The sequence below is a fragment of the Camponotus floridanus genome, unplaced genomic scaffold (assembly GCF_003227725.1).
Source record: "Camponotus floridanus strain SB8 unplaced genomic scaffold, Cflo_v7.5 scaffold28, whole genome shotgun sequence".
Lineage (NCBI taxonomy): Eukaryota > Metazoa > Arthropoda > Insecta > Hymenoptera > Formicidae > Camponotus > Camponotus floridanus.
Window position 1 is genome coordinate 1,955,927 of NW_020229414.1, and position 21,451 is coordinate 1,977,377.

Here is a 21,451-nt window from a genome sequence, read left to right on the forward strand (position 1 = left end):
GAAAACAAATTCTTCAAAACCTTTAAAAGATATTTAGCTATATTCAAAGAAAAGATAATTAAATAGTTTCTCGATAATTTTATGTTGGAAAAAACAAAATGCGTGATTAAAACGTTTAAAAATAAAGTAATAAAATAATATTTTTTTATCAAAATTGTTATTTAAATAAATCTTCCTTAATAAAATTATTATTACGTATCTCGTAAAAAATATTTTAATAAGATTATAAAAGCTACTGTAATTTAATCGACGGTCTTTGATGTGTTTACATAAAATTTACTAATTAAAATAAAGATGCCACTCTCTTCTGTTACTTTTATTTCTGTTATTTCTAAGCAAATAAAGATTAAAACTCATATCTACACTTAAACCATATCTTAATATGACCCTATAGATCATGCCCCAGGTTTGAATCCGAGTGTTATCAAAAATAGATACGATAACCCAATTAAATCGCTTAATCAACACCTCCCTTCTTCTGTTTTCGTTATTATATATATATGTATGTCATCGCAACAACACGATGACAAATGGACACGAGTCGACGTAGTGTTTGTGTAATGAAGAGAAGAATAAAAGAATAAAAGAATAAAATGAATTTCACGAAGTCAACACAGATAATAATGCAATATACATGTTTATATCTTCACAGCTGCTCTTCATGTAACACACTCGAACGAATGTCTCTCTCTCTCTCTCTCTTTCTCTCTCTCTCTCTCTCTCTCTTTCTCTCTCTCTAACAGCTGAATAATTATCGACTGATGAGCATTTTTTTTTATAGATAGTTAATCATATGGCTAAAACCAAACAACGAAGTTCATGCGACAACATTGAAATCACTGTGTATATTGATCGTAAAATCATAAATTATCGAACATAAATGAGAGCTTGAGAGAGCCATTAAAGAGAATCATTCGTCAAATAGAAAAATAAATTAATAAATCGCGTAGACAAGATATCCGCAAAAGCAATCTTTTTTCGAAGCTGAAAATCATTTCTTACGAATGTCTTCTCCGATATGAAGAATCCTAAATAATGCATCGTTAAAAATGTCGTTTATTATTTTTTACGACTCTCCTTCAAAATGCCATTAATACATTTACTTTGTCAATTCTGTAACAAGAAAAGTACACGTGTCATTTGCATTCACGTGATCGTTTGAAAGAACCACTTGTGTGTATTTTATGCTATTTATATTGAACTGAGAAACCTCGTGGTCTATTTAAAATATGGTAAAAAATAGAGGTACAAATTATTTTGTGATTGCATGAATATCTATTACCGTGTCTAAATTAATCGTCGAATGATCTCAATTCTATACAAATTGATATCAATTAAATGATAAACATCTCTTACCGACATTATTTTATTGAAATTCCTCCATGTGAAATGCCTAAAATATTCATCTCTTACTAAAATTAAATTCACGAATACATGAACCAACCAAGCGAATGCAAATGTTCGTTGTTAAAGTTCGAAAGAATGCACGAATGAGATCTTTGTCAGCTTCGTATTTGGACCGATTTACTTATGAAGCGGTACATCAAAGAAAAATCATGCACAGTATAAATAATCTCAACATGAATGTACAATGTGAAAAGAAGTGAACAAACGAGGAGCATGAACGTAAATGTCCGAAAATTCACACTTGCTATTCGTTTACTTAGTACATACTCAACTTAAGACGAAAATACGCGAAGCAATTCTCGTCGCTGTCTCATCACTTGAGTCTCGCGTGAATGACAACAAAGTGACACAATAGTCGCAAAAACGAGCACCAAGAGATAGAGAGAAGAGAAGGAAAACATCGTATGCCAATTTATGGTCGTCATGAAACATTTAACTCATAAAAATAAAACATATAATATAAAATTATATAAAATTATTTCTCTTGCCTGTTGTATTTTAAATTAATTATTATCGTGTATTTTTTATTGGCTTTATTTTATAGACTTATTGTTAGTCGCTTAAAGTTATTAATTCCGCTCGTTTTTTCAAGATTTAATAGAGATTACATGATTTTATATTTTCTTCCAATTCTGAATAATTATTGCGCGATCAAAATCTATCGCTATATATAACCCTCCTTGATGAGCAAACTCTCCATGGTAACAAGGGTGGACTGCTGGAAACTTCGAGGTTGAAAGATCTGGATATTCTCGCCTTCCGTCAACGTATATATAACCTTGCCACGCGTAGAAAGAAAGTTCTTTCAGATTTCTCGCGAAAAATATCCGAAATGCTGAAATTTCAACAACGTGCCACTCCGGAGGATCTCAAGATCGCCGCGTCCATAGAACGTAAACGACAACTCGAAGAAGCGAGGAAACTACGTATCTTTAATCCTCGCGTTAGAAAAATTGGAGTAAGAGTCAAATTCTGCCTCTCTAACTACATTAAAAGATCGTTTATTAAATTTTTGTATCTCTTTTTTTTCACTATCAAATTTTCAATTTTAAAATAATTTGATTAAAATCTTATTTACTTAGATTTAAGTTGTAACTTTTTTTAATCGTTTAACAAAATTCGCCTAAATAAAATATATTTTCGACTACTTTATACGTTTTCTTATTTCTTCGTACTTAATTTATAAATTCCAAAAGTATCATTTAATGCAGCATGCAACATTAATGTAACTGTTAAATTTTAACATAGAATCTTAATTGAAAAGTTGTTTCAATATGATACTATGTATGATACTATGTATTTGCATGATTGTTTCCCTGACATTTACAGATAGACAAGGCATTCTTGGATAAGCAAGTCGAGGAAAAGCAACGACAGCATGAGTGGGAACAGGCGAAAGAATGTCAATTGGACGAGGCACTCATTCGCAATAGCGAACTTGCCGTACATTTGGAGAGGCAGCAAGAGGAGGTAATCGAGTGCCGTCAATGCCAATAATTACGCGGGAATGTTCACTCGATACAGCTGGTATTTGCAATTTTTCGGAGCTACGTGAAGACGTCGCGATAAGAAACATTCGATCGTGGTGGAGAACGCTTTTCTGTTCGCAGGAAAGACGAACAGTAAACAAGGAGATTGAACACTTTCGGCGAGTGCATCAACGAATCGAGGACCGTCGAGATTATGACCTCTATGATCCCGAAACGTTAAAGAAATCACTCCCATCGCGAGTGGACGACGATGATCCGAGCTTGGGGCCAGCATCTGCTCAAAAGTGCGTCAATAGTCTGATTAATTCCACCAATAGATAAGTAATAAAATAATAAGATAAAAGCAAATTTATCTCGACCTTCCAAAAAGATAAAAAAGAATATATGCAATGCTTATGAAATTTTTTCTTTCTTGTCACCAATGACCTCTCTCTCTCGGCAGTCTTTATTAAAATTCTCTTAATGTCGAAATTAGAGCCTATTATGGAACGATTTATTTATTTATTAATCTCTAAAATATACGATTATTATAATATTTTGATTATATATAATATGTATTTTTTTTTCTCGGTACGATTAAACGAATTTTATACTTGTCGTGAGGATCTTCGAAGCAGATAATAATTTAACTTGCAACCTGTTCACCCTGGCGCAATGATAATGAACGTAAAGAATCGCAAGAAAGAGAAGAAACAGTGAAATATTACGGCTGTGCAGGTTCGAGGGCGAGGATCGCAATCTTCGCGAGCGATTGAAAGTACAGAGGGAGCAGATGCGTTGGTGGATCCAGAGGCAAAAAGAGGAACGCGAGGCGGTTGAAAAGGCACGACGAGATACCGAGGAAGCCTATCAGGAAGTCGTTCTCTCCAGGGACAAGCGCGCGATGATGCTAGCACGGATGGAGGAAGAATGTCGACGAAGGTTGAATGAAGCTACGGCGACATTTAATCGAGCCCTGGTACATAATATTCTTTATTTACGTCTTTGACGAAATCTGACGCGAAAAACGCGAGAGATTGTGTACCCATATAATCTACTTTATTTAACAAAATTATTAGTAAAATTAACTGATCTTCGAAATGTTTTTTTTTTCTAAATTGGTACACTGATGCGACGCGTGCGATGCTATTGTTTACAAATCTATTTCACAAATTGCGTTTTCCAATTAGAAACTGCTTTATTTGTGAAAAACAACATCGTGAGATGGCATATCCGATAAAAGAATAAAAATATCTATATTTGAATACACGCCCACTTATAATGAGTAAAGTGAATCTGAATATTGCTCTACATTTGATATAATAATGTTGACATATTAGAATATATATACTACTTGTCTATTTATATATGCCTTTGTGTTTCCATTCTTAATATATATTACAGAATCAGTCTCTCTCTCTCTTTCTCGTTCTCTTTTTTTATATCGGATCTTCAAAAGAAAATTGCAATCTAATCTACATATAAATTGTACTGCAAGAAAACCTGAATTTGTTTAAGTAAAAGGACTATACGAGAAAGATAAATAAATGCTAATCTAAAAATATTTTTAAAGAAATTTTCATATGGAGCATTCAAAAATTTATAGAATTAAAGTCGATATTCATTTATGCTATTATTATTGTAAAGCTGTTTTCAGAGAAAACAAGTTTTTGCCACAGCTAATCCTGTCTTTTGTCGCGAGAATAAAAGTGATCGAAAAACGTTTAATTGTAATCTATCACAAAGAAACAAAAGATTTTTTGCGTAGTCCGCATATACATTTTAACTCATCGCAGAATATAAAAGTCGCCTACATGATTCTCTCGCGGTCGATGAATAAACCTCATGACATCATCGTACAAAGTGCCGCGATAATTTGTTCCGATAACCATAACAAAGTACCGTCAATTTTTCCTTCCTTCCGCCGTCGTAGTATTTAACTCAATATTAATCCTATTTCCTCGTTTGCACTGGCGTCCCTGGCCCTTTTTCTTCGTCCCTGGCAGGTTCATGGAATTTATTTCCACTCGATTGCAGGCCGAGGAGCAGCAGCAACGCCGTCACTGCGAAGCCATTCAAGATGAGGAGGACAAGAAAGCGGAAATCTATAATCACGTGACTGGAGATTTCCTCACTGAAGCTAGGGAACAGGCCGAGAGCACTCGCGGTCCGTACAGGCCGTTGGCGGACCGATACAAGGGCATGACTGCGGACGAGTTGAAGGTCTTCAGGGACGCTCAGCTGGAACAAATGGAAGAGATTCGAGTTAGTACGAGGAAAGGAATTGAAGTTTTTATCATATTAACAGAGAGAATCTAAGAAATTTAATCTTCTTTAACTACAATATAACTTCCACAAAACAATTTTGCTGTTGATTTAATTCTTTTTTTTATACTTATTTTGTCAATTATTGTAACTTTTAAATTTCGCGAAACGAAAATTTATACTTATTTTATAAAAATGATTAGAACAATTATTTTTTAACAATCGGTTCCAATGCGTAAATTCATTTTTCAGAATCAAAAATTTCGCAAATCAAATATATATGATTTAATAATATACGTTAATGATATCTGTAGATAAAAATTGAGTGCGTTATGTATGACGCCATAAAATACCAATCCATAATGATACGTATTATTAGCATATTCAGAACAGGTGTTTTCGATTTAACGCAATATATTTTAAATATTTGCCGACATTCATATAAATTCACTTCAAAATATTAATTTTAAAATTAACAAATATGTTTTTCTTTTCAGAAAATCAAGTTGCAAGAGAAAAACATGAACGAAGATTGGGATCGCTTAATGAACTCGCATCTTCAAGCTGCATATTCGTATGAGCACGAATTAAATAAAAAAAAATCGTAAGATTCTGCAACTATTTTTTATTAAAAGTATGGTGTTTTATATGTATATTTAAAAGATTATATTTTATAATACATTATATTCTTTTGCAGTGACTTGAACAAGAAAATTGCTGAAGAAAATTTACAGCTTGCCGAGCAACAAAAGTTACATCAGGAATATCTGAACCGTGTCATTTATAGAAATCAGCCAACTGCCGCCTTCTACGAACAATTTAACAAAGGAACACGTTGAAAGCATAATCATATGTGCAATATATCTTTCCAAGATTGATGTAAATTTTAGAAAATAATTTTATACATTCTTTTTTATAAAAAGTGATAAATCAATGCATATTATCAATCTATTATACTGGCAAAAAATCGAGGCATCAAATTTCAATTATCTAAATGTATTCAAATAATTAATAAAATTCTCCTTTGATTTCTCTTTGATAAGTTTAATAAAAAATGTAATATTATCTGTAGTCGATAATATTAAGTTTGCTACTCAATCGATATCTGTCCATGTGCGATAAAGGCTGATGACAGAGAATGAGACGTAAGCGCCTTATATCTCGTTCTCTGCTATTAGCCATATAAATGTTGCAGAAATGGATAACTTTGTATCAATGGTTCCGATAAATTAGGAAATTAGCCGAATACTGATATCGATTCTCGATAACTGAATTGGTGATATTACAATGCATGCAAGAAAATAATTCAAAAGAGATTTTACACACGCATGTATACAAAATACAAAACATTAGGAAGTTAAAAATTTAGAAGATGACACGTTGTGTGATATCATATATTTCAATTGTCATCTCATCAAGATAAGATTGCGCTACAATTACTTTGTTTCTTTGATTGTCGAATAGAATTTAATATCACAGTATTTATATATTTAAATCCTCACTCTTTTTACATAGTATAAAATTTATTAATTATGTATTCTAGAGTATTTATATAATTTTTTTCTAGAATTTTTTTATAATTTTATATCTTATGCTAAAATATATTTAAACGTAATATTTAAACATGTATTTCGGTAGATTATATAGTTTATAAAATTTGTATTATGCTATACATGTATTACTATAATCGCGTCATGTTTGCATTATTAAAGAGCTTATGCTAATATTTTAGATTTATCAAAGTATTTTTTTGCCAAACATCACTATAATGACAATAAAAAACCTACAATACAAAAAGTATCATATTTAAATATCTGTGAGGAAGAATTGAATCTTATGCTAGAAAGAAGAAAGAATAATGATCATATTAAATCATTTCCGTTGTAAAAAAATCCGTAAAAAATAACGTATTTGAGATATAAAATATTTAAACAGGACGGATATAAATGATATAATTAAATCATCGTAAAATCTTTCTCGGAACGACGACACGGCACGTGTGTTTACTCTTCTTCCTCCTTTCCTTTTTCTCCTCTTTTCCTCCAAAAAACACGCCAGATGACTCACTTATTATCAGACGAGCGGAGTGCCATGGCCAGGACTTGTTGTATCTGTATCCTGACATCTAATTTCTTTTCCTCTGGCACCTGTCTAATAATTGGCAACAACGATAGGAGAAACATCTTGTCGTAGTCGTCCTCGTCGAAGGTAACGCGTTGGCTACTATGCGAGGAGAGGATGTCGTGTATCTCGTTGTCGAAAGGCGTAAAGGACGTCTCGCAGAGTTGTTTCGAATAACGCGGACACACCTTATAAGATGGAGTACCTGCTTGAAGATATTCTCTACTGCCCGTTACGGAAGTGCTACCTTGACTAAGGGGATCGTATTCCTCGATCACGGGATTGTCCATCTCACCCTCGCTCTCCTCCGACTTGCAAGAAATCATCACGGAACTTCTAAATCAAAGAAATACGAATGTTATGAATCGAATTATTACGTCGTCAATCAATTATATCAATTTTTGTTATAAAGATCGATGAGCGATACCTTTTGTTTTCCACTGTCGGCATGAGAAACAGCAGTCGATCGAAATACATATATTTCTTCCGCTTCCGTCCGGCAGGTCCGGACTTTTGCGATTTTTGAAGTTTAAGTTCTTTCATGAAATAATCTCGTATATTCCTCCATTTTCCGCGCAAATTTTTTTCTAAAAATATCACAGTTCGATTAGTTTTATTTAAAATTATTCTCGGGATGTCGCGAGATAAAGATTATAGTAAAATATTAAAAACTTTTGAAATACGCAAGAGAGTGAGATCCTCATTAAATCTCTAGATACACAAAAAAACTTTTTAATAACACTGATTCCTTTTATGCTGAAAGGAGGGGGGGGGGACATGAATACGCAGGGAATATTAATATTAAAGTTATACAGAAAAAAATTTTCGAAACTTTCTTAATCCAAGGAAAAAAGCACAATAGTCAAAGTAATATCATTTGACGTCATATTGACGTTATATTGGCGTCAAATTGACAAAAACATGACATAAATTTGGTTAATATTATTACATTAAATTGACTTTCATTTTTGTGTCCTTCTTGGAAAGTTTCTTCGTAAATATCTTTAATTTTAATTTAAAAAACGTAATAAAATGCATGTCAATGTAATTAACAAAATTAAAATGCATCTCTTCATAATTTTCAAACGTGAAATCACAAAGAGATATTAGAAAGTCTCTCTAATGCCTTTGCATAAAGAGATATATTTTAATTTGGTGACATTAATTACATTAGGAATTTTATTAAGTTTCTTATTAAATTAATAAATTCAAAGATATTTATGAAGAAACTTAGGAAAGTTTTGAAGATGTTTCCATACATATATATTTACTTCTTCAAAGTTATACTAACATTAGTTAGTATCCCTACGTATTTATTTATCCTGTTTTTTTCCTCTAATTTTTTTATATTCGTATCTAATGCGATCTATTTAGAAGATATCTGTACGATCGCGATGGTCGCGCGGAAGGATATCGATTCGCGCGAATCCTGAATGTTCATCGCGGTCGACAACGTGGACGGCAACGCGGCCGGAGGAATCCGGATCGATGAATCGCGGCGCGCCGTATACCGTGTTATATACCTTCCACGTTTCTCTCCTCGTCCGTCAAGCGCGCCCAATTCGGTACCATCACCTGGCAGACCTCGTCCCACGCAGTCATCTTGGCATTACGGTCGTTGTACTCGCCGCGATTCACGTCGTAGATCGCCGGTCGCCTCTCTATCTCCTCGATAAACCGTTCTGTGTCAAACATGTCCCGAGATTCTCTCTCTTTCCTCGGTCTTCCCTCGCTCGATCTTCCTTCTACCTTTCCCGAGTCGATCTCGCACCTTTTGCCGCGAGACGATTGGGCTCTATATTTGAAAATCTTTTCGCGATCGAAATCGGAAATCGGCGATGGAGGGATCTTTCATCCGAAGATGCGTGAAAGAAAAGTCTCTGGAACTTGAGGAGTCACGCAAACGATCGATCGGCGATCAACGATCGATTCGCGTAAGACAGCTCTTCCGTCACACCGGTGATTCTCCGATTGATCGGCACGGTCGACGCAAAAGGTAGCAACGGAACAGCCGCAGGCGGTCCCAGGCAGGCCGTGCGCGTCCAACGTTCGCGTCACGTCGCGTCCTCGGCAGCGGCTTGCGCGTCACTGCGGAGAAACCGTTGCACGGCCAGCACGGCTTTGGTATCATGGCGACCCGGCAAATGCGGTTGCGGTTGCGGAGCGGAATCTATGCCGCCCGCGACGTTGCCAGACCAGCGCATCGGTCGGGCCGCGCGCGGGTCGAGAGCGGGCTGAAAGACGGAATCGCGTCGCCGCGCAACACCAATCGGACACGTAGACTGCCGGCGAGATATTCGCGTGTGCAGGATTCTTTTTTTTTCAGGATGTTGCGTTTTATTAAGCTGTTATCGCGGAGGCTTTCGTCATCGTATTCGTCAAATAAAGCTCAAATGCGAGATTACAGTTTCGGTGCTATTAAGTAATTGCCGTTGACTGCTATCAATTTTTTCCATCGAGATATTCTTCGCGATTTATTCTTTCCTCCACAGAATTCTAGATTCTGCACCAACAATATTCTGCAACAAATAGTTAGAAGTATATTACATAATTTTATGGAAATACAGAGAAAGAGAGAGAGAGAGAGAAAAGTTTAAAATTTTATTTCATCTTTCGATAAAATAATCTCTTAAGTTTGTAGCCTGTATTTTAATTTTTCGTAAAGATTGATAAACATGAAATATATGGCAGCAGGCTTATTATAGCAATGACAAATATGCTAATTACCAAATGCCAAATAAATTAAGATTAGCTTGTAAAAATGTCTCACAAATATAATAAATAATATAATTGCATCGAATTAACAAATTAATACAATCTCTACGCAAATTGAATAAATAGACTGAGCATAAAAAAAGAAATATATCGAACAACGATCCTAACATGTGCATTGGATTTCTCTCTGTATTTTGCAATGGGAAAAAGATAAGAGCAATTATCGAAATAAGAGAGAAAGAGAAAGAGAGAGAGAGAGACGACCAATTTACCTGATAACGAACTTCAAAAATAAAGATGACAGTCGTAAAAGATTCTTTTTATATACATCATATACGATAAATCATACACACTATTTGGAGAGAATATAAAGGTCGATTGCTATTTTCCTTTACACAAACAAGCGGAGATCTACCTCTCGCGGAGATGTTTCTCTCGGAATTAATATCATTATCGATATATCGATGAATTTTGCAGGCGACTTGCAAATACACCCTCTGACACGAATGCGGAATTCGTGCCGCCACAATGTTGCCAAGCTCTCCGCCCTCGGTGTCGGAATTCACGTGTTGCTACGCGACATCACGCGACATAGTCGCGTGTGCGACGAACGTGTGTGCGTGGTCACGGCAACGTCGACGCGTTTCCACCGCACCGTTATCGACCGTGGCAGCCGTTGCGGATCGCCAATGAAATCGACGCTATCGTATCGGACAAACGTGGAATCGCCACGAGTCACACGCTATTTCCTTAACGCTTATCTTTCCGATGTATTTACATTTTGTTCCGATGGAAAACTACGTTCTACATATCGCATCTATATATAAATTTTTATTTTTTAATTATTGGATTACTTTACTGAAAAAAAACTGTTGGGAAAAATACAGGGGGAAAGTTGAGGAGCGGTATTTTTAGTGGGGATTTTAATTTCGTTGCATGTTAGAGAAAGTCCAACGAATAAATTAATAAAAGATTGCTTGCAAATATCTTATGATACAATCCGTAAAACACGTCATTAAGAATGAGATAAGACATTGATATTGTACAAGTGTGATAAATAGGGTCTCGTATGAATGTATGAGAATCGGAATACGAATAACAGCCGTGTAATGTAGAACTTTGAACGTAAAATTACGAGAAGATTACAAGGGACAGTAAGTGGCATTAATTCACAGCAAGTGCCGTTTATTCAAACATAGGAACGATTCGTCACAAAGTCGCGCGCGCTGATCCAACGATCAATAAGGAACGAGCAATCGTATGATTCCAAGTGTACCACGCATAGCGAGTATCGAAAGTAAACATTATTCGACTTTGCGCCGTTCTTGAACCTTGTGTCAATCGCCTACAATACACATCTTGAACTAATTATCGCGCTTATTGTATTCAATTTGAAGGACAAATTGTCAGCATTAATCGCAATATTTTCTATCTCAATGCCATTGAAATCAAAGTAATAATAAATTGTAATTGTTCTCTAATAATCATATTTATTGGATCGATATGTAATAATTTGTCGCGGCGGCTTTATAGTTCTTCTAGTTGGCAGAGTTGTATTTATTGCCCGACAAGTTATCCATTCATATGTGAATACAAAGTACGTACTTATTACGCGAGTGAGAAAGAGATGAACACATTACGCCTGTGCATGACGTTGGGTACCGTACCGGTATCCTGCGCCGCAGCTGCGAATAGATTTCGAAGAGGGGGAAGCATCCGGGTGCGAGCGAATCGAGAATTTCGAACTTGCCAGTGGAAGGGCGCAAGGACCATAAGGGGAGCGAGGATGGAGAATAGGAGAAAGAGAGAGACAGAGCGAGTTAACGACGGAAAAGGGCGGCTTCGGGTGAGAGCAGGAGAAGGAAGTACGGAGAGGGAGGGAACACGACCGCATCGAAGGTAGACCGAGCGAACGTGAAAGAGAGAGAGAGCAAGTGTGAGAGAAACAAGGACAGATAGAGAGTGAGCGAGATATGAAAAGAGAGAGTGAGTATAGTTCGAGGGAGACGGAGTTTTCGTATCTAGGCACTCCTCATCCTCATCCTGATATCTCCGCTCAGTTCGCATCAGTTCGTATAAACGTGACGATCGGATCAGCGGCAGGTCGGGTATCTTGGCTGTATCGACCCAATCTTACGTCAACCACTCTTCTCGTTCTTCACGTGTTACCGGAAGCATTTGTTCGAGCATCATGTCCAGCGAATTTCTTGGAAAGCGTTACAAGCTCTCTAGTAGCGAAAACTTTGATGATTTCATGAAGGCACTCGGTACGTACTCGAATCGTGTTATTTTTGGCATCGTTTCGATCATCCAAGGTGCATTAGAAGTCTTAATTTAGAATCCGTGATTGTATTTATATTGATTATTAACGTGGAAAGATACATGATAAATCTGAAAAGAGTGATACATCCTCTTTAATATCCTCGTAATCATAGCAATTGTTTTAGATTATAATTATTTGTCTGATACTTTACCAATTTGAAATGTTACTATTTCACCGTTAAAACACTATCAAATATTTCTGTTGCAGTTTTGTTGACATTCTGTTAACTTATCTCCAATTCGATTGATCTGTTGTACAAATCCCTTTTAAATTTTGACAGCCGGATATTGAATGTTGCGCAATATTTAACAAGTTTTTTCCTTTACGTATTATTCTCTGTTAGAAAGACCTTCCTAAAAAAAGAATTATATCATCGTGTTTAGTATTAAATGCCTCATTTTAATATAAATATCTTATGTTAAATACAATAAATAAAATTGCATCGTTCGATTCTGATACAAATTTAAAATAGTTTTGTTGACGTTACAAAATTAGATAATTTCGTATAATATCCATTGACAATACGACAATCTTTAATAATAATTATTACAAATTATTAAAGAGAGACACCTAAAAAATCTGAGTCCTCTAGTACAATAATGAACGATAATAAGACAATCCATAGAATGAGTTCTTTAACTTTTTTTTAAATAACTTTAAAAACTTATCGCGCGATCTAAATTGCTTCGTATAAATAGCCGATAAATGTACATATTATGAGAATATGCTATATCGTAATAAAATCTGTTATTAAGACACGCTATGTTTGTAATGTATATATTCGAAGGTATAGATATATTGCGGTTTTGCGAGTATGTACAGAACGTGAACAAACATATGATTATTATTTGAAAGACATGAAAAGTGTGATACAAACATCGAAGAACCTCTCAAAGAACGTTACATGACACTCGAAAATAGTATTTGCTTATTCATAGAATTTCAAGAGAGCATTATATGTATTCGAAAATATCATCGAAAGTCATATTTATCTTGGCAGATCGGTCGAGATATATGATAATTATAATTTTATATAAATATGAAATAGTAATAATATATAATTTTAAATATTTCCATTTTAATTTCAACACACAATTCCGTCTATTCACAGCTATTTCGTTTATTAAAAGCACAAAAGTATATATACTCGTATATATATAAAATTTCAATGTAAATCATTTACGCTTTTGTACCATAAATTTAATCAGTTAATTAATTGTACTGGAGTCGCGCTTATGCTTAGTAAGATATCAATAAAGACGGGAAAGGTAATCAATTTTAATATGTCAAATTACGTCTCTCATCTTCGTACAATGACCTGACCTCGATCTTAATTCTAATTGTGTACTGTAGATTGTCTGATTGACTGTCTAATTTAACACTTGAGAATTAACTCATTAAAGAGATTAATAAATTATAATTTTTAGCCACGGGTCACGTAATTGCGCGTAATTCAAAACATTCGCATTTTTAAAGATTTTTAATTTTTTAAAAAATTTCTTGTAAAATATTGTAGAATTCGTGATTTATCGATCATGTATCTTTTTTTTGACGAATGACGTAAGTAACATTAAATCTTGTTTCTAAATAAAAAATTCTTAAATATTTTTTTTTCATAAAAGGAAAATAATTCTCCTTTCCTCGATTTCATCGAAACTGCATATTTATTGAAACTGATTACATATCTAATATTTGTTGATTCAAAAATAAGAAATAGATAAAGAGAAAAAATAGATAGTATCACGATATATTCTTTCTGCTTCTCTCTTTCTCTCTCTCTCTCTGTCTGTTGCTCTTATCATATCAGTAATTTGATACAACGGATTGAGCAAAGTTTGCAGAAGCACTGACTGTCAACATTCCCACCCTCGCTCGACGTTGTTACAGTAATCATCGAGAGTCGTTCGCCGGAAATTAAATAAGAGAGCAAGTCTAGACGCACTGCGTCTTTCGACGTGCATCAGGTCGATTATGTCGCAGAAAATAAAGTTCGTTTTTTTCTGAGAACACATACATGCGAAACCGCGGCAAGGCGACGATAAAATCGATAAACGTCATCGGCTCGGCACAAATGTAAACTTGATATTTTGTTATCATCTGGTCGCAAGATAAAATTATATGGTTTTTCTCATCAAATTACTTATTGTTAGAAAAATATATTTTTTCGCGATGCATTTTTTGAATACGATTTTAAAAAGCCACGAAATCGTTTTAATCAAATCAATTCAAATCAAATGATATTCGCTGTAAAAGACGAATAATTTTTTTAATTGCGTTCTGAGTTGCATTCTTAACTTTTTGATGTAAAAAATATGTTAATCAAGTGAATCGTCAATGTCGTCTCGGGTCAACAAATGATCGGGATGACAAATTTCACTATCACTGATAATTTGCATATTCTTCTCATCAGAATAATTTCTGTATATTAGAATACAGCTTATGATCGCATTTAAAATGAGGGAAGACATATGATTCACTATTCTATAGTTAAAAAAAATCACTGTAAAAGGAGAGATATCTCTAGATTTTCATTCAAAGCATTCTTGTTAATTCGATAATAAGATTCGACACCTCATACTAGTGCATTATGAACTCGCAATAAATTTGCATGTGTTAATATCATTCTGATGAAGATAATTTTTTCGCAGTCTATAAATAGCACTCACTCACTCATTCACGGAATGGGTTCAAACTCCAAAGTTTCATCTTGCCTCGAACTCGGGGATACCACTTTTACCGTTTGTAACGACTCAGCCTACCTATTTAGATGTATAATCGATATGTATAGTCTCATCAATTGTAGAAGCATGTATAAAACATGCAAACTACCCGCGCCATCAGTCAGTTTCGTTTACGCAAGCAACGGTGAAACATCGAGCAATGTCGTCCGAGATATTAACCGGTATTCTAGGCAAACGTTACAAGCTCCAAACGAGTGAAAAATTCGACGAATACATGAAAGCTTTAGGTGAGACGACACTATTTGATAGATTATCCGATAATTATCGTGATGTTCTTTTACAAATAATTTATCTCCAATCGAGCGATTACTTCTTGACAACAATATGGGATTACTGATCTTTAAATTAATTATAGTGATAGAAAAACGAAAAGTGAAGAGTCTTTCGTGAGAGATAAGCTTCAAGTTGCAAGCTGATAACAAAATTTTATCTTCCATTTAACTACAAGAGGATTTTTAATAGACACGCAATTTAAAGATGATCAAAATTCAATACGATATCATAATATACCCTTCGTTAGTTATATAATTTTATTTTAATTTTTGTTCGGGCTACATTTTTTTCACGTTTAAATCTTGTAATGTAATTCTTTTCAATTAATTTAAGTATATATTATTGTGAATTTGTTACCATATGGAAGGAGCTTTGATACTTTTCTATTTCAAATTATACTTTGCAAAATGTTAACAATTAAACTTGAAAAAACGAGTCATTTAAAAATGGCATCTATCGAATTCGAATTCTTATAATAGAAAACGCTAATAAAAAGTATTTTTATCTTATTTCAGGCGTGGGTATGGTGACGCGGAAAATGGGCGCTACTGTCAGTCCTGTCGTCGAGTTGACGGAGAAAGATGGAGTGTACACTCTGAAGACGACTAGTACTTTTAAAAGCACGGAAATCAAATTCAAACTCGGCGAGGAGTTCGACGAAGAGACCGTGGACGGCAGAAAAGTGAAGAGTACTTGCACTTTGGAAGGTAACAAACTCATTCAGGTGCAGAAAGGCGAGAAGGATACTACGATCGAAAGGGAGTTCACACCTACGGAGATGACAGCGGTAAGCAATTTTCAATATCAGAAAAATTAATTTAATTACATTAATTTAGTTACGCATCGTAATAAAGACATTGTCAATTTTTGATTAAAACGATTAAATAATAAAATAATATAATATAAAACAGTTATTCATAACAAGTTATTCATAATCTAAAACTAGTAAGATATAAATCATTTTTGCTATACAACACACTTAATCAATATAGCTTATGACTGAAATTTACATATAAAATTGATATAAAAGATTGAAATTAACATTTAAAATGTAAAAAACATTTAACATATGAAAACAATCAACGTCTTATAAATTGATAAAGTTATGTAAACTTACAATTATGTGGCTGTGAGAGAGTTTATTATTCATATCTTACTACTTTTAGATCAATAATACTTGATCGTTGTACTTGTGATAGCAAGATAACATGACCTTTAACCAAGTATACAAGCAAAAACTTTTTAATGTTTTCATGTTTCCTATATAAGTTTGCAAAAATTATAAACTGATAAATTTGTGTAATTGTATTTCTATTATATTGAAAATAATTAAAAACATTTGAATGAAATGTCATTAATATAATAACAAATAATATCATTAATTTGTAATGTGAAATTTATAAAATATAGTGTATTCTTTATTATTTTGTCTACGCGCAAACATAGAGGAAATAATTAAATTATTATTACCTTGAGGAAAATTATCTTTCAATTATCATTATATTTCTCCTTCAAAGTAAGCAATTTTCTCTATTATCTATTTTGAACGGAAACATTCAAGAGAGAATACTGTTTTAAATATCTCAGTACGTTCACTCGAATAGTATGTATTAATAATTCGTAAATGAATAGAAATTTGATCATTATAACAATGATGTATTTAATCGTAATAGAAGGTATATTCGTACGTGCTTATATTCTTCTTCTTAAAGACTTCTTCAAAACTTTGATGCGTATATCGCTTGTGCGGTTCCCGATTAAAGTACAAAAGCTACGTGCAGGAACGCAATGTATCAAGGGACCGTTGCACGAGCGGCTAATGTTATAATGATCCGTCAAATGTCCGGCCAATTATCGCGTGCGCTTCTCCTGTTCGTGACACGTACAATTCTGTAGCTCCGAGAGCCAAAATGGTGCCAATAAAGATCCATTGATCCGTCTGGCGATACGTGTTAATGCCGTGAGACACCGGCGCTCGAATAATTCCCGCACTCTTTTCTCTCTCTTTCTCTCTCTCTCTCTCCCTCTGTTTATCTTGCGTAGAAACTTACTGTCACAATACTGATACAAAAGATTACTATTATTATGGCAAAATCTTACTAAAATTATGTTATTTCTATTACAGATCATGAAAGTTGATGACATCGTTTGCACAAGGGTATACAAACTCCAGGAATAAGTCAGTTTAAAAACTGAGACGCGTGCACAACCATGTATGGTTATGCAATATGCTTTTAGAAGCAAAAGATGTAAAAGTTATTGTTTAAAATCTTGTCGTTGGAGCACAATAAGATACGTTTATTCTGGTGTGCGCGTATTGGATCGCATATATAAACCACTTAAAAACTCGTGTTGAAATATAATTGAAATTACGCACAATATGTTCTTTTCCTACAAAGTTAGAATTTACATATTTAATATATGCATGTGATTATAAAATGAATATAGTAAATAATAATTAAAACGTTAGTCGCTTACGTTGTGCACATTTTCCAATGTATTTACGTATTACGTATTACACGATGAAATATTATCGGTGAATTATGTTCCATAAAGCAGTATAACTGCCTTACCTATTGTATGAATATGAATAAAGTTTTTTTTCTACAAATAATGATTAATAGAAATGTGTACACGCATTTTCATCACAATCTTTTTATAAACCTAAACCTTGTAACTTTCTTAGAACCCGTATATATGATGAAAAATAAAATTGTATATTTAAAAAAAGATCTAAGATATCTGAAGATATATAAAAAGAGCATCAATGAAAATATATTAAATATATTTAATTATTTAGTAATAGAATTTTACAAAATAGGCATATTTCGATTTTTAATATGTCTTAAACCCATATTATCACTACTTAATCGTCCGTATCTATTAATGGAGATATCTGTAAATAAAAGATATGAAATTGTTATAGTATACCAAAAGTGTCATATTAACTGACTGTTTATATAGAATGCATGCTGTGAAAATTAATTATAATCACTCTGATAACTACACTTTGTTATAAAAATATCTTACATAGTATTCCATGTAACAAGTATGCCCATTTTCGGTTTTTATCATATATTGAAAGTTTAATAGTCCGGCATTACTGGTTCTTAGGCAAACTTTGTTGGCACATGATAACGCTTTCATTGCCGGTTTAATATGTATTAATTTGAAACTGGATGTTGCCGTTGATGTACATTGAAAGGTATCTACTAGAGCGCTATCATGAGGCAAATCAATGTGACAAATACCGCCTAGACCATTTGTACTAATTCTGAAGAAAGGCTCATCTGGTGATAAATGAAACTAAAACGTGAACATTGTATTTTTTTTAAGAAACTGAAAAATATTACTTCTGCTTAAATAATGATTAATAAAATTATTCTCATTATACCTCTACTAGTTCACTAGTTGGATCTAATTCTGCTATAACATCCTTTAATAATTCCGTTTGCAACACTACTTTATTTACAATGTTTTCAGCTTCTAGATGAAAATCTAATAATGTATCTGTCTCTAGCGTTTTCAAAGAACAATCTGTGATTACACCATCTTCTTCAATAATAATACTCAAAGGAAAACCTGTACCCTATGATAGATAATAATAATATTAATATTGCTTTAAAATTTATAGGATATTAGATTTATTCCAACATTCAGTTTACTTTATAAAATATTTGCACTGCAACTGAATTATCTTGTGAAGCAGGCCAGAACATACAAAGGCATTCTATTAATATATTTAAACTTAGTGAAAAGATTACATCCTCTTTTAATTCAAACTCATCAAAAACTGCTGATGGAATATATACAATAGCCTGCATACATTTTGCATCTTCTACTGTAATTTTCAATCCATTTTCACTGCCGTAGCAAATAGCTGTAGTCTGAATAGTAATATTTGAATATATATGAATATTTTGCATAACGGTAGAAAAACAAACATAAATATAAATATATCTGAAGTACCTCTTTAAAATTGATAGCTTTTAATAATTGTATTACAATCTTTAAATTTGTTAATCCCATTTTTGCAACTAATAAGTAATCTTCAACATTAGAGAGCATTATGTTTGTATGAAACTTGATATAACAGTAAATTATCAAACTGTTTTTGCGTTAATTGTTGGTGTAATAATTTCTCATTATCAACACTGGCTAACCAAGCTGCCAAAACATGTTTACAAGTGAAAGCAGACCGATCTCCTAGTACCTGATGTCTATAACATTATAAGAATTGTATAAAAACTTTTTATAACATATATAAGTTATTTATTATAAAGTATAAAATTTTGAAAGTATAATTTTGCTACTCTATTAAAATTCACAAGTGATTTATATAGAATTATACCTAAAAGCCGTACAAGTACAATAATTTATTTCAGGAAAAAGTGTATACGACGCTCCAGAGTGTCCCTTAACTTGCATTAACCAACTGGCTTCGCTTGCATTCTTATATGGTTCTGTTATAATCGTACTAGACGTCGAAACTTGTGTTACTCGTCGTTGTTCATACAAATCTAAGGCTCTTTCAAATGTTCCATTAAATAACTTATATAATTTTAACAAATTTTGATCGGAAACTGAAAATTATCAAGACAAGCGGAAAGATAATCATGATATTCAAATTTTGTAATTTATTCTCGTTTTGAGTTTATTAAATCTTTTTTTCTACAAATAATAAATTCTACTTTAAACAAACTACGTACATTTTTTTTCTTTTTCAAAATCATCGGCTGTTTCCTTTAGTATATTGTCTACGAAATCTGGATACTGTTGATCGTATATGGTAGGTGGTGAAAAGCCGATGTTTTCTTCTTCATCTAGATTCATTAGAATATTAAAGCGAATGAAAGTTTTGAATCTAAAGATCTAAATTTTCTCTGAACTAAAAAAAAGGCACTGTTTTCTTATTACAAACTGTTCTCTTCAAAATACAGTGGGGGTGGGGGAATGTAATCCATAGATAATATAAGATATAGTTAGGGTTGCCAGATTTGAAAATCCCGAATGGAGGACACAATTTTAAAAACCCCAAAAAAAAGGAAAAGGCAGATGAATTAAAATAAATAAGTATTGCAGCCGTAATTATTAATATATTTCAAACTATAATAATATATTTATATTTACGCATATGTTTATATTAATATATTCCTCTTTTCTGCATATCACAACCGCTCGACAAAAAAAAGAGGGAAACATTTGCTGAAATTGGAGGACAAATAACGTCCTCCGGAGGACAGAAAAAATTTTACTAAATTGGAGGACTGTCCTCCCCATTGGAGGACGTCTATCCCTAGATATAGTTGAATTCTCGTTATTGGATAAGCGCATTTAAAAATACCATAAACTAGGAAATATTATAGAGCCAGAGCACAGCATGCGAGATAGAAATTCTCTCTCTCCATCTGTTTGAATTTAATAAAAATGTCAGATCGAGACATAAAAATATCTATTTCTTTCTTTGAATTTAATTTTTCCGACTTTTGAATCAGAGAAGACTGAGAGATCATGGTCATAGCCTGCTTTTATTTATTTTATTTTATTTTTCTTTTTTTATTGAGCAATAAGCGCGCTTTGGCTAGTCATCATACAGCTTGATACATATAATTTATATCGTCTATTGGTAAGATTTAGCAATAGGTAAAAATATTGGAGTCATATAATAAACTTCTTTGATACTATCGTAGCTTATACAAATTAAACTATAAAATCTTCTAACAATCTTAATACGTAAACGAAATGCTTAAACATAAAGAAAACATCGGCCTGCTTTTAGATGATCCCTGAAAGCGATACTCCCTCTATGGACATTGAAAACGTGGACATGAACTACAAAGCTAATGTCCATGAATGTTCTCAGAGGGTAATATATAATGTGTACAATTTCTGGTTTCGTTCCGTACTATGTGCATGAAATGCCGGTAGCACCAGAGTATAACAAGACATTTATGTATATAAATTGAGTAAATAAATTATTCAATCGCGAATACTGTAATATTCAAAGATGAAATAAATATTTTTCTATATTCATTTATATTACATATTTTTATTTATAAAACACAAAATGCCTGCTGTGAAATAAAAACATTTTAACCGTATTTCTATAAATACGGTATTTCTTAATTAGCAGTAAA

At 33.2% G+C, this 21,451-nt stretch overlaps 4 protein-coding genes across 6 annotated transcripts; 2 read left to right on the forward strand and 2 right to left on the reverse strand.

Moving 5' to 3' along the window:
- Positions 1 to 2,239: 2,239 nt before the first annotated feature.
- LOC105256724 (RIB43A-like with coiled-coils protein 2) lies at positions 2,240 to 6,123 on the forward strand. The gene is made up of 7 exons (XM_011266909.3): positions 2,240 to 2,365; positions 2,737 to 2,877; positions 3,018 to 3,181; positions 3,615 to 3,855; positions 4,914 to 5,141; positions 5,639 to 5,745; positions 5,839 to 6,123. Exons 1-7 carry the CDS (start codon positions 2,240 to 2,242, stop codon positions 5,978 to 5,980), a joined length of 1,149 nt encoding a protein of 382 aa, XP_011265211.2. The 3' UTR covers positions 5,981 to 6,123.
- Positions 4,962 to 20,168, reverse strand: LOC105256722. 2 transcript variants are annotated; one of them, XM_025409664.1, is made up of 6 exons: positions 20,024 to 20,168; positions 12,452 to 12,653; positions 12,253 to 12,368; positions 8,786 to 9,781; positions 7,690 to 7,849; positions 6,784 to 7,598 (listed from the first exon to the last, which is right to left on the reverse strand). In XM_025409664.1, exons 4-6 carry the CDS (start codon positions 8,955 to 8,957, stop codon positions 7,205 to 7,207), a joined length of 726 nt encoding a protein of 241 aa, XP_025265449.1. In that variant the 5' UTR covers positions 8,958 to 9,781; positions 12,253 to 12,368; positions 12,452 to 12,653; positions 20,024 to 20,168; the 3' UTR covers positions 6,784 to 7,204. The 2 variants fall into 2 exon arrangements, with proteins under 2 accessions (XP_011265209.1, XP_025265449.1); XM_011266907.3 differs by lacking the exons at positions 12,253 to 12,368; positions 12,452 to 12,653; positions 20,024 to 20,168 and adding an exon at positions 4,962 to 5,117 and having other exon boundaries at positions 7,209 to 7,598.
- Positions 11,936 to 17,928, forward strand: LOC105256725 (myelin P2 protein). Of its 2 annotated transcripts, XM_011266910.3 has the most exons (4): positions 11,936 to 11,963; positions 12,038 to 12,244; positions 15,830 to 16,101; positions 17,440 to 17,928. In XM_011266910.3, exons 1-4 carry the CDS (start codon positions 11,951 to 11,953, stop codon positions 17,491 to 17,493), a joined length of 546 nt encoding a protein of 181 aa, XP_011265212.1. In that variant the 5' UTR covers positions 11,936 to 11,950; the 3' UTR covers positions 17,494 to 17,928. The 2 variants fall into 2 exon arrangements, with proteins under 2 accessions (XP_011265212.1, XP_011265213.1); XM_011266911.3 differs by lacking the exons at positions 11,936 to 11,963; positions 12,038 to 12,244 and adding an exon at positions 15,072 to 15,268.
- Positions 18,131 to 19,844, reverse strand: LOC105256727 (cell cycle checkpoint protein RAD1-like). Its single transcript, XM_011266914.3, has 6 exons — positions 19,666 to 19,844; positions 19,284 to 19,534; positions 18,980 to 19,201; positions 18,709 to 18,903; positions 18,345 to 18,620; positions 18,131 to 18,210 (listed from the first exon to the last, which is right to left on the reverse strand). Exons 2-6 carry the CDS (start codon positions 19,380 to 19,382, stop codon positions 18,181 to 18,183), a joined length of 822 nt encoding a protein of 273 aa, XP_011265216.1. The 5' UTR covers positions 19,383 to 19,534; positions 19,666 to 19,844; the 3' UTR covers positions 18,131 to 18,180.
- Positions 20,169 to 21,451: the final 1,283 nt, after the last annotated feature.

Bases quoted from the DNA above. Each gene is read 5' to 3' on its own strand.
- LOC105256724 (XM_011266909.3), top strand. From the start codon at position 2,240: ATGCTGAAATTTCAACAACGTGCCACTCCGGAGGATCTCAAGATCGCC. The intron at 2,878-3,017 runs GTAATCGAGTGC...TTCTGTTCGCAG, and splicing joins TGGAGAGGCAGCAAGAGGAG to GAAAGACGAACAGTAAACAA. The intron at 3,856-4,913 runs GTACATAATATT...ACTCGATTGCAG, and splicing joins CGACATTTAATCGAGCCCTG to GCCGAGGAGCAGCAGCAACG.
- LOC105256722 (XM_011266907.3), bottom strand. From the start codon at position 8,957: ATGTTTGACACAGAACGGTTTATCGAGGAGATAGAGAGGCGACCGGCG. The intron at 7,850-8,785 runs GTATATAACACG...TGATATTTTTAG, and splicing joins CGAGGAGAGAAACGTGGAAG to AAAAAAATTTGCGCGGAAAA. The intron at 7,599-7,689 runs GTATCGCTCATC...TCTTTGATTTAG, and splicing joins CCGACAGTGGAAAACAAAAG to AAGTTCCGTGATGATTTCTT.
- LOC105256725 (XM_011266910.3), top strand. The intron at 12,245-15,829 runs GTACGTACTCGA...ATCTTATTTCAG, and splicing joins TGATTTCATGAAGGCACTCG to GCGTGGGTATGGTGACGCGG. The intron at 16,102-17,439 runs GTAAGCAATTTT...TTTCTATTACAG, and splicing joins CACCTACGGAGATGACAGCG to ATCATGAAAGTTGATGACAT.
- LOC105256727 (XM_011266914.3), bottom strand. From the start codon at position 19,382: ATGCTCTCTAATGTTGAAGATTACTTATTAGTTGCAAAAATGGGATTA. The intron at 19,202-19,283 runs GTACTTCAGATA...ATTACTATTCAG, and splicing joins AAGCTATCAATTTTAAAGAG to ACTACAGCTATTTGCTACGG. The intron at 18,904-18,979 runs GTAAACTGAATG...TATCTATCATAG, and splicing joins CAGTGCAAATATTTTATAAA to GGTACAGGTTTTCCTTTGAG.